This window comes from Octopus bimaculoides, chromosome 14, assembly GCF_046866305.1.
Source record: "Octopus bimaculoides isolate indiv1 chromosome 14, ASM4686630v1, whole genome shotgun sequence".
NCBI classification, from domain to species: domain Eukaryota; kingdom Metazoa; phylum Mollusca; class Cephalopoda; order Octopoda; family Octopodidae; genus Octopus; species Octopus bimaculoides.
Genome location: NC_142941.1, coordinates 15,019,854 through 15,037,673, shown reverse-complemented (window position 1 = coordinate 15,037,673; position 17,820 = coordinate 15,019,854). Strand labels below are relative to the sequence as shown.

General features: G+C 33.7%; 1 protein-coding gene across 20 annotated transcripts in view; it reads left to right on the top strand.

Moving 5' to 3' along the window:
- Positions 1-17,820, top strand: part of LOC106874338 (dynactin subunit 1) — a 113,173-nt gene that overhangs the window by 45,896 nt on the left and 49,457 nt on the right. For 10 of the 20 annotated variants that reach the window (XM_089362395.1, XM_089362393.1, XM_089362392.1 and 7 more), the window contains 5 exons: positions 445-523; positions 835-994; positions 3,095-3,115; positions 14,014-14,118; positions 16,204-16,305. In XM_089362395.1, the coding sequence (XP_089218521.1) occupies positions 445-523; positions 835-994; positions 3,095-3,115; positions 14,014-14,118; positions 16,204-16,305 (467 nt within the window). The remainder of the gene's footprint in view (positions 1-444; positions 524-834; positions 995-3,094; positions 3,116-14,013; positions 14,119-16,203; positions 16,306-17,820) is intronic. The other 10 variants (XM_089362396.1, XM_089362394.1, XM_089362391.1 and 7 more) reach the window with 1 other exon arrangement.

Here is a 17,820-nt window from a genome sequence, read left to right as displayed (position 1 = left end):
CCTGTATTTTTACTTTGTTATTGGGAAGTCTCAGATCAACTCTGTTAGAATATTTCTATGATTTGAGGTATTCCACTTATGATCATCCAATCTTTTATTCAGACAAACTGGAACCCTCGACGTCGTAAGTTACGGAGTGCCAACAACAACACAGCAAGTCAAGTGAGCACATAAAGGTTCTACTGTTCTCTGTTATTTGTTGACTTGTTGGAGGGCATTGACTGTTAGCAGTGATTAAAAAAAAATTTTTTTTTTAATCCTATCTGCCACTCAGTAAGTCTAACATAAGATATGAATTATGCTAGAACTTTGATTAATATAAAAGAAAGTTAAAGCCAGTATGTACCATGAAGCATAAACAAAATGTTTGTCAAATCCATCTTTAAAATATAAAACAAAAAAAAAACATAACTCTCTTTTTTGGAAATTTTTTTTTTCTTGTAGGTACTGAAGGTGTTGCTGCTAATTATGAATGCAAGCAGATGGAGCTCCAGAATGAGCGTCTGAAAGAAGCTCTAGTTAAGTAAGTTAATCGACAAAATAAATACTTTGATCTTCTCAATAAATGTAAACTTCCTATACCCTTCATATATTACGGCATACAGTAATCCCTCGACTATCGCAGGTTTTATGTTCCCAAACCCCCACTATGATAGGTGATAATCTGTGAACCCTCGACGTCGTAAGCGACAGAGTGCCAACATCAACAATTTTACACCCAAGATAACTGGGTAGAATAATTACCAGACAAAATCTATTAGGATCAATGTAAATGAATAAAACCATTTCAAAAGCATTTATTATTCCAAGTTTTATTCTTTCATTTTTTTTTAGGATGAGAGATTTGTCAAATGAAGAGAAACATGAAAACCAGAGGCAAGGGAAACTAAATGAGAAACTACAAAGTGAAGTGGTTGGACTGAGGAAAGATAAAGAGAAACAGCTTAATGAAATCCTGGAACTGCAGAACCAAACCATTGAGCTCAAAGAACAGGTAACGAGTTCATTGTCACTTCTGTTATATGGCTGTTTAGCTCAAAAGTAGAATGGTTTGATATTAGTTTTGAGTCAGAAAATATTAATCATACACATACTGTGTGACTTGCAGTGGAAAAAGACCCCTTTTGGTCATGAATGACCATGGGATTGCACCTAAAAAGTTTCCCTCCAAGACACAAGTCCAAGCAAGGTTGCTTATGGAAGACCAGCAGCTGCCCATGCATACTGGCCTCCCCTCTCCATGCCACTGATGTTATCCAAGGGAAAGGCAAAGGTCAGTACAGCTCAGCACCAGTGGCATTGCAACTCATTTCTACAGCTGAGTGAACTGGAGCATCATTGTTTAACGTCCGCTTTCCATGCTAGCATGGGTTGGATGATTTGACTGAGGACTGGTGAAACCAGATGGCTACACCAGGCTCCGATCTGATTTGGCAGAGTTTCTACAGCTGGATGCCCTTCCTAATGCCAACCACTCAGAGAATGTAGTGGGTGCTTTTACGTGTCACCCGCACGAAGGCCAGTCAGGCGGTACTGGCAACGGCCACGCTCAAAATGGTGTATTTTATGTGCCACCAAGAAATAAAATGTCTTGCTCAAGAACACAACACACAGCCTGGTCCAGGAATTGTGAGGGACTAAGAACTTAGTAGTAGTTGTGTTTGATACAACAACTTTAGGCTTCATAGAAGTGTTACAGTCAGTAGAGTTGAAATAATGGAGATAGTATTTGGTAGACATGGCCATCTGAAATGTATAATGGAGTCTATATATATTAAAGCAATAATAATTTTAAAAAAAAAAAAGTGAGTATGTTGGTTAGAATTATTTTACTTCTGTGGCTTTGAATAAGCATTTGGTTTAAAATTCTAAGAATGTTCCTGGGTATGGCAGGCACCAAAATAAAGCTGAGGGGTGCAATGGCTGGAACAGTGTGCCTAGAGCAAGCAAACTAATGACACCAGGTTGAATAGATCAGTATAAGATATCAAAGTTCTGGTTTAGATTTTTTTTCAGACAAGAATTCACTGCAACAAATTGGAAGATGGAAATTCTTTTATCCCAAATGAATTTTTACTGTAAAATGAAATTTGTATTCAAAATGTTATATTTTATTTTTGCCTTTTATGAGAAGCCTAGTAGCTCTCAGAATTAAGTCCTGCACTTTTGGTTCTCACAGCAGGCTTTTTGTGACAATGGTTCTAGGCTAAGATATTTAACCCCTCTTCTTTAAAGCTTTAATCACATGGGAAAATTATCTTTTTACTTGTTGCAGTCGTTAGACTGTGGCCATGCTGGGGCACTGGCTTGAAGAATTTTAGCCAAATGAATTGACTCCAGTACCCTTTTTTTAAGCCTGGTACTTATTTTATTGGTTCCTTTTGCTGAACCACTAAATTGTGGTGACAAACATAACACAGGTTGTCAAGCAGTGGTGGGACAGACACACACACACACACGATGAACTTCTTTCAGTTTTCACCTACCAAATCCACTCACAGGGCTTTCATCGCCCTGAGGCTATAGTAGAAGACACTTGCCCAAGGTGCCATGCAGTGGAACTGAACCGGGAGCCATGTTGTTGGGAAGTAAACTTCTTACCACACAACCACTCCTGCACCGTATCAATTTTTATTAATAGCTTCATTGTTCTATTCTCTTGTTCATGTAAGTATTGTAAGATATAAAGATATAATATCATCCTTGAAAAATTGGTTTTTAATCTAACTTTTTTCACCACTTTTTTTTCTGTCTTAACTTTAAATTTTGAAATCTTTGTATGCATATATAACAGAGGGTTTTGTGTGCATGTAGTTGTGTTTATATATGTGTGTGTGTATGTGTATATATGTGTGTGTATTTGTGCATATATTTGTGTGTTTGTGTATTTGTTCGTATATTTGTGTGTGTGTGTGTGTGTATATATATATATATATATATATATATATGTATGTATGTATGTATGTATGTATGTATGTACGTGTAGACATATATATATTTATTTGTATTTTTTTATAATTTAGATCATAGCGGTGTCGTGATTGGTGAATGATCTCAGTTAATCATTTGTTCTGATAATGTAATTGTTTTTCAGTTATCGGAAGTTCTAGCCAAGGTAAACACAGGGTAGATTCTCCAAGCCTCCAGCAGGTTGATTCCTTCTTTTTGCTTTCAACAGTCCAAATTGCTTTAAGTTTCCCATAAACTGGGTTGCTTTATCTGCCTTGAAAGTTTGGCTTTCAATTTGGGATCATAAATTTTTTTTTTTTTTTTTACCTCTTTTTCCTTCCCTTCTAAACCTTAAAGCCTTCGTTTTTGTTTGTTCATAACTTATGGTCAAAAACACTTGGACAGTTTATATAAACTAGGGGTTTCAAGATTTGTTCAACCGTAGCCCTTTAGCATTCTGATTATTCTGACAAATGTTATGCTCAGTTTTTCAATTGCTTTGTAATTAATCATGTACCATCTCATAGCTGTGAGATTTTGATACGTTTGTGTAGATTGACATTGCAGGATAGGTGTGAGATACCAGATCTGGTTGGTTTGAACATACAACAGGTAGGATATTTAGGCTGGATATGGCCGGTTTAAATGTTAAAGGGTTCACATGTAATAATCTTACAAAATGTAATACTTTATACACAGACGTCATTGTCACTCTACATTGATGCTAGAGAATTAATTAGGATTAATTAGTAAGAAATATATTTATGTTATCCTTATTCTTTATTGATTACTCATTCCAGTCATTCGACTGTGATCATGCTGGGTACCATCTTGAAGGGTTCAAATCGAACAAATTGACCCCAGTACTTTTTTGAAAATCCGACCCTTATTTTATTGGTCTGTCTTGCTGAAACTTCTCGGTAAGGGGGATGTAAACAAACCAGCATTGGTCATCAAGTGGTGATGTGGACTTACACACACACACATATAATAGGTCTACCAAATTGATTCGATGCATTGTAGGACTGAACCCAAAACCACGTGGTTGCAAAGCCAGTTTCTTAACCACATAACCATGCCTGCGCCTGTTCTTAATCATGCAGCCATGCATTTATTTGTGTGAATTAACTTTTATTAAAAAAAGTATTACATCTTTTTATATCCTAAACTTTGTGTAAAAGGGAATTTAACTAGCATATTTCTTCAAAACCTACACTAACAGTCATTGCTTTTTTTAACATGAAAATCTGTATTTCACTATATTAAACCATTATTTTGGCTGGCATTTTATCAACAGGTGATATTCTTTCTAGAATCTGTTTTAGAATTTTAATATTCAAAGAACATTTAAACCATCTTGATTAATGCTTCCCTCCCAGCTGACCTTGTTGGTGCTGGTGCCACATAACAAAAACATCTGTGTCCAGTACGCTCTGTAAAGTGGTCGCTGCTAAGAAGGGTATCCAGCCATAGAAACCAAGCCAAAACACAGGACTGGAACCTGGTGCAGCTCTCTAGCTTGCCAGCTCTAGCTGAACCGTCCAACCCATGCCAGCATGGAAAACGGATGTTAAATGATGATCATGATTCTAATGCTGTAAAATGATTCAATTCATCACACACACATAGACACACGTTTGTGACTTTGATGCTTGTATGCTAGAACAGGGGTTTTCAAACTTTTTGACTTGCGGACCCCTGTGCTAGAAGATACTGACGTTTCAGAGCTGTCCCTTTGAGAAAGAAAAAAATCAAAAAAAAATCTCTCAGAAGGATGGATGGATGGCCCTCCCCTGTATAGTTTTTTGTGAGACAGACCACGATCAGTTTCTTTGAGCTCTGGTTTAGTTATATCATTTCTGATGTCCTTTTGCAGCTGGATTTCAATACTAGCATGGATTGGGTGATTCTGTTTCAACACAGTCTCTCATCGATTATCAAGTAGATGTGTAAAGTTATAATGGGAGTAGGTACTGAAGGAAAAAATTAATTGGTTAAGCTATTAGTGATAATGATGGTGATGATAATATGAAGTCAAATAACACTTTAAATGATAACATCCTGGATTATTGATATTCACTATGCTTCAATCTGTCTGATCTCCAACCATTACCAGCTACCAAAGTCCAAATTACATACATTTATTTCAGGTTGGATTCAAACTAGGAACCTTTTGTTTCTAAACTAATTGCATTTACACTTGTATCTGTCACTGCCAAAAATTTATCTTAGTGACGATGAATCTCAAAATGTTAAGGCATTTAACAGTTTTTGTGTTATATCCTTCTTTTTTCATAAAAGTATAGCTAAGTTTGGGTTTTGAAAATTTGGATATTTAAATCTAACTTGGAGAGTTTGCTTTTACTACACTTGTCCTTTCATAGTACTTGTACTTTTACAACGAAATATTCAGTCACAAGAGAAGCTTTTGTATGACAGTTAAGTAGACTGAGGCAAGCTGAGTCATGTAATTTGACCATGAGACATATAACAGTGACTTCAAATCCACCAAGGTTATGATGTGTTGTCACTTAACCCATTGTCTTGTGTATCACATGTGGTACAAAGGATATTTTTTTCTGGGTAACTTGGTAATTATGAAGAAAAAAAACAAAAAAAAAGCTTTATATTATTGAGAATGTCTGAAACGAAGGTTAACTAAAAGTCTGAAAACAATGATAGATGTTTAGGACTAACTTAAGAAAATACTTCCTACAGGCAAAGGGTTAGGTTGCATATCTGCACATTGGTTATTTTAACATAAGGATCAAGTGCTTAACACATTTGTGTTCATATTACTCTGTCAAATGTAGTGCTTATTTATTCAGATTATTTTGGATTAATTATGCATCGTCTTGTAGCTTTGAAATTTTGATGATGTGTTTGTCTATTCTTACAATGACATTGTAAGGTAGGTGTGACGACCCGGCTCTGGCCAGTTTGAACATAAAACAGAATATTTGGGCTGGATATGGTCAGTTTAAACGCTAAAAGGTTAATGTCCTCCATACTAGAACAACTCATTTTAGACTGATTGAACTGGCATTGGTTAAAAACATCAATCAAATGTATATTTAGATCAAATATTTCCATACTGCCTCCGAACCTTGGGTATGACTGACTGGTGTTACATAACAATAGCAACAATGCAATGACTAGCAAGACTGTTAATCTATGAAGTGAATTATTAAAAAAATGCATCAGAAAGTGTTGTGCAAGATAGTAAAAAAACAATGGATGTGTTGACAAATGTCCAAAGTGTCTAATTGACCAAATTATTACCTTGAAGTTATAAGAAAGAAAATTGAATGTTAAAAACAATCTTTTAAGTGTGAAACGTGTTATTGTTTGTAGTTACTACTAATGTGGTAATATTGTTGATTAGTAAACTTTTGTAGTATTACATGCATGGACACATGTATAAACAAACACACACACACACACACACACACACACACACACACACACACACACACACACACACACGCGCGCGCGTGCACACACATACATACATAATGTAATGCAGGGGTTCTCAACCAGGGTCCATATGGCCCTTTGGGGCCCATATAAGATTTTCTTGTTAAAATTTATGTGCAATAAATTGCTTATACTCTTACCATGTACGAAATATTAATATTTTTTTTTTGTACAATTCCTAATAAGATTTAATTATAAAAAATACAGTAGGATGTTTTTTTTTATATACACTTAGAAGCTATGGAGTCCCAGTGGAGTAACATAGGAATCAAAGGGATCCATAGGCAAAAAAAAAAAAAAAAAAAATTGTTGAGAACCACTGATTTAATGTAAAGATTTATATATGTCATAAATATATAATCTACATTATTCATGCTTTTGCTTTTGATCAGATGCTATGAGATTTAAAAGAAGCTGAGAGTTTATGAGACTTGTTAAACCAGTTCTTAATTTTTTACAAACCGTTTCACCCTTTGAAAAATATTTAGGAAAGTTTCTTTTATTGTAGTTTTGGGTTAACCAATAACCTGTGAGTAGAATTTCGTTGATAGGAACTATACAGAAACCTATCAGGTGTGTGTATATGTCAGAAGCAACAGCAAAATATTAGAATGTCAATTGAAAGTGTGTTGTGGAATTTCTATCTAGGATGGGGTCAGCAATTGGGGGGAAAAGTGACAGAGGGGCAGTGAACAGTATATAGAGATTTAATATGAACATAACATATAAGTTTGTGTTTTTGTGAAAATAGTTTAAATCTTGCCTTTAAACTTTTAGCATTTAGATTTTTCTGTCAAATGTAATGCTTATTTATTTACATTGTTTCAAATTAATTAGGCATTATCTCATAGCTTTTAAGAATTCAGTAATGTGATTGTTGCATTTTTAGAATGACCTTGTAGGGTAGGTGTGAGAGATCAAATCTGGCTGGTTGAATATAAAACATTTGGGCCGGATATGGCCGGTTTAAATACTAAAGGGTTAAATCTTTGCTTGTCCTGTGCATCTTGTGATTCATAGGACATATTTTCATGATGTCCATGCTTTTATATATGATATACGTTCCCAATTTTTTTCAGCTATCAAAGTAACTTGGAACTGAGAAAAGCTTTATATTACTCAGAACATATGAAAAAAGGGCTACCTAAAAAGTCTGAAAACAAGCATGGAGATTTAGGGCAAACTTATGAAAATGATTTGGACAGGCAAAGGGTTAAACTCTATTTACAGGAAACTATTAGTTATCTTTCCTTCCACTTTTCTCAGTGTCCTTATGATAGTGTTTTAGCTGTTATTTTAATGGCTCTTTTGAAATTTTTCTTTCTTAGCTGTTCAATTTGTTTGGAACATTCATCGTATATATTGGTTTTAAAAACTATTTTGAAGAATTCAGAATGGTTTTAGTAAAATAATTTTTTATTATTAACCTGCAGTTTGGAAAAAAAAAATAAAGAAACATAGGTCTTACATAAAGTTATGAAGGAAGATTTTAATTTAATTATGGAAGTTTTGTATTGGAGAACCATCAACAAGGTAATCTCAAGCAGTGGACTTGTAATTAATTGGGTATGATTTTGCATCAGGTGTTTCAGTGAGTTTCTGGACGATGTAATTCTCCATTTCTCAGTCTAACCAATTGTTACTAACTCGTTAGCATTCAGATTACTGTCAAATGTAATGCTTTGTATCCATATTGTTTTGCATTAATTTTGCATTATCTTGTGGTTTTGAGATAGCGTTGATGTCATTATTTTTAGAATGGCATTGTAGGGTATGTGTGTGAGGTGGAATCTGACCAGTTTGAACATAAAATAAGGTAGAATATTTGGGTCAGGTATAGCTGCTTTAAATCATTCCTGTTATGGAATGTTATGGTCTCAATTACTGATATGCCTAGTCAGCTGGATGGTGTCATTTGAACACTACAACAATGCAAAGAAGCACATTGTGATCAGTGGTGTATAGCAACATCTAATGCATACATACACGAGGGGGTGCTGAAAAGTTCCTGGCTTTAATGGTGTTGTGAAAGGCCTAGTTGGAGGCCCAAACTTTCAAATTCTTTTACAGAGCTTAGGAAAACTGAGCTGCTGCAACAACTAGGTGAATCTGAGAGGTGAATATGTTGAATAAAAATCATAATTAACTGATCCTCCTGTATTTTGTTTTACTCAAAGCCAGGGTCTTTTTAGCGTCCCCTTGTGTATATGTGTGTGTGTGTGTGTGTGTGTGTGTGTGTGTGTGTGTGTGTGTATATATATATATGTATATATATGTATGTATATAAGAAAATAAGATGACAGAGGAATAAATGATTATCTTATGAACTTCATTAGCTTACAGCTGTTTCTGCTAAAAGATGCAGTGGACTCATTGTTGATTGCTTGAGTAACACTTAAGCAATATATATATATATATATATATATATATATATATATATATATATATATATATATAGATATGTGTGTGTGTGTAAATATATAATATTTGCTCACACACTAATACGTAAATAGTCATTCAATAGTCATTTGTTACTTTGAAGATTTGTATTGCATATATTCGTTATTTATGATTACTTACAGCTCTACAACTAATACTTCACTACAGCCTGTATAAAATTTCTTTCACCATTTCTGTTTGTTCGTTTTGAGTTCTGATAGGAACACACTTGCATCTATGTGTACATGCCTACATGCACACTTTTATTATTCTGACTGTATAGATATCTATTTGTGTTATACAGACACAGCAGTTTAAGTGTTTGATTACTAAAATCTTTGCAGTTCACTCTTTACTGTAGTCTGAACCAGACAATAACATTTTTTAAAAAAATTTAAAATGAATGCACATATCTATTCAAACATGTATGTATGTGTGTATGTACATATATACATATGTACGTGTAGGCATGCACATACAAACATCCACCTACGGTAATGCATGCATATGGACCACACACACACACACACACACACACACACACACACACACACACACACACACAGAAAAAAAAAATGAAATTTTACAGATTTCTCTTGTAAATATTCAGCCATTCACAAATTTTTGTGTCTCAATGAAAGCCTCAGTAGTTTTCCCTTTTCCCTTTTTTTCCTTCTTTTGTTTGCTTGTTTTTTTGTTTTTCCATGTTTTGTTTCCAAATACATTTTGTGGAATGGTGTGTATGTGAAGGACATAATTTCAATCATTTACAATTTGAACCCATGACAGATGAACGCTCTGTCTAACTTCTTTGAACAAATATCACACAATAGTATTTCTTCTCCATCTCCACAATACTCTGGTGTCACTCTTCTAGTTATTTCTCTACAAATATCTGTTAATTGTCTTTCAATCATACATAAGTGTATACATACTGCATATATTACATATATCATAGCTTAATATTGTGTGGGCTGAAGTCCCTGTTGACAGTCTGCTGCTATTAGATAAAATGTTAAACACTTATAATATGCAAATGAGTTGCTCCAGTTCTTTGAAGCCACTAGATTTGTTATGTATATAAATAAGATTGGCTAGTTGTTTCTCTGGGATTGGTCAAGTGATATAGACATTTCTAATGAGAACCCCATAAGGTTTGAAAATCGATTAAGGCCATCCATCATATTTTCAATCTCTGGAGAAATAGTGAAATTTGCTCTGTTTATATAGCTACTACATAGCTCTCTCACACACACACACACACACATAATATATAACCACATGCACACATATAGTGCAAGTCAATGTGCTAGGTACATGATAAATTACTGTAATAAGGTTGCATCTCTGATAGTGTCTATGTTAAACTCCTGTTGCTATGTGATCTCCATGGGGAACATGTACATAGAGTCTAAGAAAATAACTAGAAGTGATTTGTTGGCACTTACATTATTTTGTATCCTTTATGGTCATTTCATTGATCAGTAATCAATGTCAATGACTAATTATTTATTGATTAGATTGATCATAAATTGAATCTTCAGGTGATACACTTTAGCTGAATTGAAATTAAATAAACGAAATACCAACAACATGCTTCCTGTTGTTCTCTCATACTGTGTGTGTGTGTATGGTGCTGGTGTCATGCCAAAAGCACCCAGTACACACTGTAAAGTGGTTGGCTTTAGGAAGGGAATCCAACCATAGAAACTATACCAAAACAGATAATGGGGTCTGGTAAGGATCCTGGCCTTACCAGCTCCGTGTCAAAATGTCCAACTCATGCCAGCATGGAAAATGGACATTTAAATGCTGATAATGTGTGTGTATATATTCTTTGCTTTTCACATTATATAATTTGTTTTTACTATGATAGGCATCAGTTAATCCGTAGATATTTGTAACTGTTGGTTACAAAAAAATAAAAAAATCGCTATTCTGATTCTCCTGCAGCAAATCCTTCTCTTACATTTCATTCTCTGGCTCTTAGAACCAGTCCATTTTTAAAATGGTTCATCAAGTTGCCTTCGTCTCTTTTGAAATGATGCTATCCATTTCCAAAGAAAATTAGTGGTAGGATTTAAATGAAATGGTCGAAATTTGGAATTGAAATTTCTTCAGTCACTACTCAAATCATAACTACCACTCGGTGACAATGTTCATTCTCTTCTGAGATACATTAGCAAGACAAGTGATGTGAAAGGAAATGGCTCTGACCTGGAATTAATTTGGGCCATGGACTTAACGTACTGATATTTTCCATGAAGATATGTTTGCATTTTAATCATTTTCTTGTTTTTTTTTTTTTTCTTTTGGCTTCATATTTTACCATTTCATTTTAATTTTGCAACAAAATCTTCAGTTTTCTCCTCAAACCTAACCTGATGTATTTATTAATTTGATATTTTACTCCTAAGATTAAACCTCACTAATACATAGCTAATCTTACCATAGAAGCTTTGGTTTTATTTTAGAGGCCTTAGTCCTCGAAGGTTCAATAATTCACAGTAGTTATATAGTTTACTGCTTGTAAGTCGTTTTATTTGTTTAGTCAAACACTAAATTTTGATAACCCATTGGTTAAGGTCTTTCACCAGCACTAGTTAAAACATAAAATAAAATTACACTGACTGTAACTCTCCAAAGTGGTATTTATTTTGGGTTTGTTTTTTTTTATTATTATCAATTATATTTGCTTTAAGTTATTGCTAACAATCTTCTCATTTTTCTAAATTATACTTTATATATATATATATATATATATACTTGCTTCCCATAATAATTGCTTTTCATTTTTCTAAAACTGCTATTACTTGGAGTCTTCTCTCAACTTGACCTCTCAATGCTGCCAATAACCATTTCCCATCCTCTTTTCTGGAGAAGGGTTTATAATTGCTCTTTGCTACCAGCACCAGTAATCGCAGCTTTTGTAAGGAAGGTTTCTCAGAACTACTAACAGACGGCTGCTATGTATATTAGAGGGCTCATATTTTTCCCCCCTCAATGCAGCTACCATTAAGGTTCTTTGCCTCTTCCTTGTTAAAGGGGTCCTTTGGGTCTGCTATGCTTCTTAATTACTTTATTCAATGCCTTTATTTCTTTTTCTTTTTTTTCTTCTTTATACCATTTGAGGGTAAAATAACTTTTTGTTGGCAAAATGTATTTTTTAAATTTAAAAATAATAAAAAAAAAACCCTCCAGAACAGGATTTTTTTTGTAAGTATCAAAAAAATCAATTGTGAAGTAGATCTTATGTTTAAGGGTCTACTTCATGTTGTACCTTATCTTTAATTTTTCATAAATATGAATATATACATTTATGATAAAATGCTAGTTTTTTTTTTTTACAAATAACTATTCCATAGCTAATGTTTTGTTTTTATTGAACGGCCAAATATATCAGAATGATTTTTTTTTTTTTTTAAATCATTCTTCTGTAAAATCGCTTGATGAAAAGTATCCTTAATGTGGAACAAACTTTGATGTGAAGGTGGATATTTCACTGGACTAAAACCCATTAAGCTTTTGTTTTTCATAAATTCAACTTGTAAATCTGGGTTGAATTCTCGGTTAGGTCAGCTCTTTTAACTTCTAAAATAATACTGGTAATATATGACTATATATATATATCCTGTCTCTATCTGTCAGATATATTCTGTCTTTATCATCATCATCATACGTCCGCTTTCCATGCTGGCATGGGTTGGACAGTTTGACTGAAAACTGGTAAACCGGGGAGCTGCACCAGATTCTGATCTGGTTTGGCAAGGTTTCTATGGCTGAATGCCCTTCCTAATGCCAACCACTCCGAGAGCCTAATGAGTGTTTTTTATGTGCCACTGGCACAGGTGCCATTGACCTGACACTGACATCGGCCACAACTATGGTCTACACTTGGTTTGACTGGTCTACACAGCACAGTATATCGCCAAAAGTCTTGCTCACCTGTCACTGCCTCCATGAGGCCCAATGCTTGAACACTTCTCTTTACATGCCACCTGCACAGGTGTCAGTCAAATGGCACTGGCACTGGCAACGACTACGATTTCTGTCAAATATATTTTATAAGGTCAGCTTATAAAACCTAGCATATGAAAAGAGCTTTGAGTAATAAGTAAGCAACATTAACCAGACAAAAGTCTAATGGAGTACAGAGCACATCATTTAGTATCCATTCAGCTGCAGAAATCAATGGAAATCCATCCGAATTTGAATGTATAACTTCCTTCAAGGCACACACCAGATTTTTTTTTTTTTTTTTGTAAGGTTTGCTCTTGGCATTTCATTCTCTCGAGATACAACAAACCAATAAAACCATAGTTGAGAGATTTTAATCAGCATTATGGTATATATACACATTTAGAATCTTGCATACAATAATATGACCTTCTCTGAGTCTACAGTTTGTCATTTTTCAAGTTCACAGTTGATGTTAGTCAACTGGTTCTATTTCACTTTTTTTCACTTTTAATTAACTAATTGACTGTTTGATTAACCAAATGATTGATCAAACAACTGATTAGTTTATTGGTTAAATGCTTAAAAGTCACCACAATGGACTTTTGTGGAGAAAGATGTATGTAGATTTGACAATAACTTATAACAATTTTTTCTCTGGAGGGTCGTTATGCCAATAAACACAAATACACACACACTGGTTCTATTTCACTTATTTTTCACTTTTAATTAACTAATTGATTGTTTGATTAACCAAATGATTGACCAAACAACTGATTAGTTAATTGGTTAAATGCTTAATCAGTTGACAATTAAAAATGAAAGAAGTGAAATCAAAGCAGTGTGTGTATTGGCATTATGACCCTCTCAAGATACAACAAAATATGTAGTATCACACATAATCCTGTAAACCAAATATAAAAATGAAATTATAACAAATTATCATGTTAAGATGTATTTCTGCAAAATTTTTCTTTTTTAATTTGGTAATCTGTGTTGTAACTAAATATATTCATTCTTTAAAAAAAAAAAAAATAATAAATCACTTTTTTTTTTACTAATATGGCCTTCAAATTTACACACTCTGTTAGTTGTGTTGAAATACTACCTTAAGAATTACATTTGTTCTTTGTTTCAAGTTATTCTTTGTTGCTTTTGAACAAATTTTGACTTTTTAAAAATATTTTGTAGGTGGATGCTGCTTTGGGTGCAGAAGAAATGCTTACAACACTCACAGAGAAGAATCTAAAACTGGAAGAAGTAATCGAGCAAATGGAAGAAGAAAAATCTGATTTGGTAAATTTATCATACTTTTTTTGTAATGTTTGTTTTAAATAGTCTAAATTTAGAAGATTTTTAACTCTTTTTAAAAATTTTTTTATCTGCCTTAAAAGTGAATATTGAAAGGTTTCCAGGCTAAAATAGAATCTTTGATTACTGGAACATGTGCTATATGAAGTGATAAATTGCCTGAGTTTTATAGTTAGTATTGCTGATCTACAGTAGTTATCAGTTTACCTAGCAAATTATGACCCTAAGATGAGCTGCATCTCCATGACGCAAGCACTTAAATGTAATTTTTTCATGTTGAGTATTGATTTGGAATAATTTTTAGTTATATTTCTAGTTTCACTTTGTTGTGATTTAGAAGGATATAGAAAGCTGTGGGGTAATGAGGGGATGCTAAGTTTTGAGTTGACAGTAAAAAGTACATTGAGTTGGGGTTGGTCAGTTAATGTGAAAAGGAGTTTGTTTGATTGAACATTAGAAGATCAGGTTTCACAGATGAAAAGATGCAGTGTGTGTGTGTGTGTGTAGATATATATATATATATATATATATATATATATATAATAAACAAAATTAAGGGATCAGCAACAGGTTGCTTCACCACATACCGAAGTTCAGAAATAGCAGCTAAAATGCTGAAACTCCAACAGATAGCAGTTACCCTCAACTCACATAGGCAAAACAAGAAGAAAAACTAGCCATAGTTAAACTATGGCTAGTTTAGTTCGTTATTTTTCTTCTTGTTTTGCCTATGTGAGTTGCGGGTAACTGCTATCTGTTGGAGTTTCAGCATTTTTAGCTGCTATTTCTGAACTTCGGTATGTGGTGAAGCAACCTGTTGCTGATCCCTTAATTTTGTTTATAAATGTATAAGAACTTTTAAATAAGTTCCACACCGATAATGGTGCTTACATACCGAAGGGCTTGGTAAAAATTATTAATTATTAATTTATTAATAAATTCATAATCCTTTACCCTTTTAATTGTAATATATATATATATATATATATATTTACAGCTGAGTGTACTGGAGCAACATGAAATAAAGTGTCTTGCTCAAGGATACAGTGCATTGCCAGGAGTTGAACTCATGACCTTACAATCTTGAGCTGAATGCCTTAAACACTGCACTTTTATATATATATATATATATATATATATATATATATATATACATATATATATATATATATAACAGGTGAAAGACAGATGGAATATATGAGAATTTATTATTAATCACAATTGTTTTGACACATCTAGCAACGATTCCTCATGGGTGGGGGACACAACAGCTGGTTCAGGAGCATCCGGCAGTGCAGATGTATCTCATCAGGTGATAAATAAATACAACTTGTTAAAATAACAGTTCCACAATGTAACTTCCCGTTTTGTAGAAAGAAAAGCAACCAGACAGAGGAAATATCTTCATTTATATAGATCAAAAACAAAATCCCAGAGGGTGAAAAGAGAAACAAACATGCAATCCAGTGAGAAAAGTATTAATCAAAGTGTACAGTATTATATATCCATTATGGCCAATCTGACTATTCAGTTTCACACTAGGTGTTCAACAGTGTTTGGTAACAGTTCAATTATGTAACCCTGTGCTCATCAGAGGTAGCTGTTATGGAATGAAATATGCTGTGTTTGTGCATATGCATAAGTGCAAGGATAATTTGTGTCTGTGTGCATAAAAGCATGATTGTGGTGGAAATGTCTGCTCCTGCACATTTTTGTTAACTAGACTATCAAGTCCATAGGTTTCATGCAACAGTCCATTCCAGTCCACTCGATTTTTTTCCCTACTTAGGTGGCTGCATTTACCTATGAATATTTGCTGAATGAATACCTGCTACATAGAATGTGTGAATATCATGTAGTTGTATATGGTCAGTTTGTCAGGATTCTAATAAATATATTAGTAGTGGTTGTTTATAAATAAGACAGCAATGTTTTTAAGATGCAACTTATATTTTTGGTGTAAGTTTTTAATACATAAAATATAAACATTTCAGGGAAAATTGTGAAGTTGATAGTACTTTTTTGTTTTTAATTTGGAAAACAACAAAAATCATTTATATTTTAATTTAGGAAACCTTACATGAAATGAATGAAGAACTACAAGAAAATGCTCGAGAAACTGAACTGGAATTGCGTGAAGAATTGGACCTCACAAATGCACGCCTGCTTGAGGTTGGTTCTTTATAAATTATCCGTCTTTGATTTTTCTTTGCGTTTTTTACATGAATTGTAGAAGATTACATTAGTGTATAGATTTTGTTGTTCTTGGTTTAAAAAAAGAAATAGAAACTTCTGGAGAAGGTAGTTTGTTAAAACTCTTTAGCATTCAGATTACAATGTCAAATGTAATGCTTATTTATTTACATTATTTTGAATGAATCATTCATTATCTTGTCATCATCCTCATGGTTTAACGTCCACTTTCCATGCTGGCATGGGTTGGATGGTTTGACTGAAGACTGGTGAGTCAGAGGCTGCAGCAGGCTCAATCTTATCTGGCAAAGTTTCTCCAGCTTGATGCCCTTCCTAACGCCAACCACTCCGAGAGTGTAGTAGGTGCTTTTATGTGCCACCGGCACGAAGGCCAGTCAGGCAGTTCTGGCAATGACCACGCTGCAAAGGTGTTTTTTATGTGCTGCCTGCACTTGTAGCTTCGAAATTTTGATGTGATTATTTATTTTTAAAATGGCATTGTAGAGTAGGTGTGAGAGGCCTGATATGGCCAGTTTGTACATAAAACATGGAAAATATCTGAGCTTGATACAGTTGGTTTAAATTCTAAAGGTTTAAGGAACAAACTATGCAAGTGAATATTTAAGTAGCTATGTAGGAATGTTAAAGACGAGAGAGATATATATTCATCAGGTACAATGGCTCGTTTCTTAAATTATAACATGGAAGGTGTTGCTAACAACCAGGTAATTATAGATTAATGGTATTTAGTTAGCCTGTTTTGTGCTTTAGGTTTAAAGTCCTGAGATACTGACCACTAGGTTGTTTGCTGTAGCTCTGCTACAACTGTTGCAATCAGTTCTTGGGCAAGGAACATTCCCATGCTTCATCTACAATTTCACAGTTGAATGCTTGCTTGATGAGGCTGGGGTAATCTAATGTAAGCATTTGGTTTTAATTCAAATCAAGACATTCAAAATTTTGTCTATGATTTAACTTTTCTTATGAAAAATGCTTATGGAATCTTAGCTAAAAGGTACAGAGATAAGCTGGTTTAACCCTTTACCATTCTGTTTACTGTCATGTGTAATGCTTGCTTATTCACATTGTTTTGAATTAATCATACATTACCTCATTGCTATGAGAGTTTGATAATGTGATTATTTTTAGAATGGCATTGTAGGGTAGGTGTGTAAGTCCAGATCTGGCTGGTTTGGGGGCTGGATATTTTCACCGATTTAAATGGTTAATAGATGGAATTACTTATCCAAACAATATAAGAAAATAAAAATGTATCACCTTAACAAAAAAAAAAAAAACCCATTATTATGATCTCTTGCATAAATATAAAAAATCTTTCATTTATTAACAGCGGGTGAGGTAATTGTGACGTTTATGTATTTCCTTCAAACATTGAGGACATAAACAAATTTTTCTGAGTCAATGAATGCAGTTGTTGCTTCATGCAAATTCTAAAATTAAAGTAATAAGAGTTGTGTCTTTTTTTAAATTTTT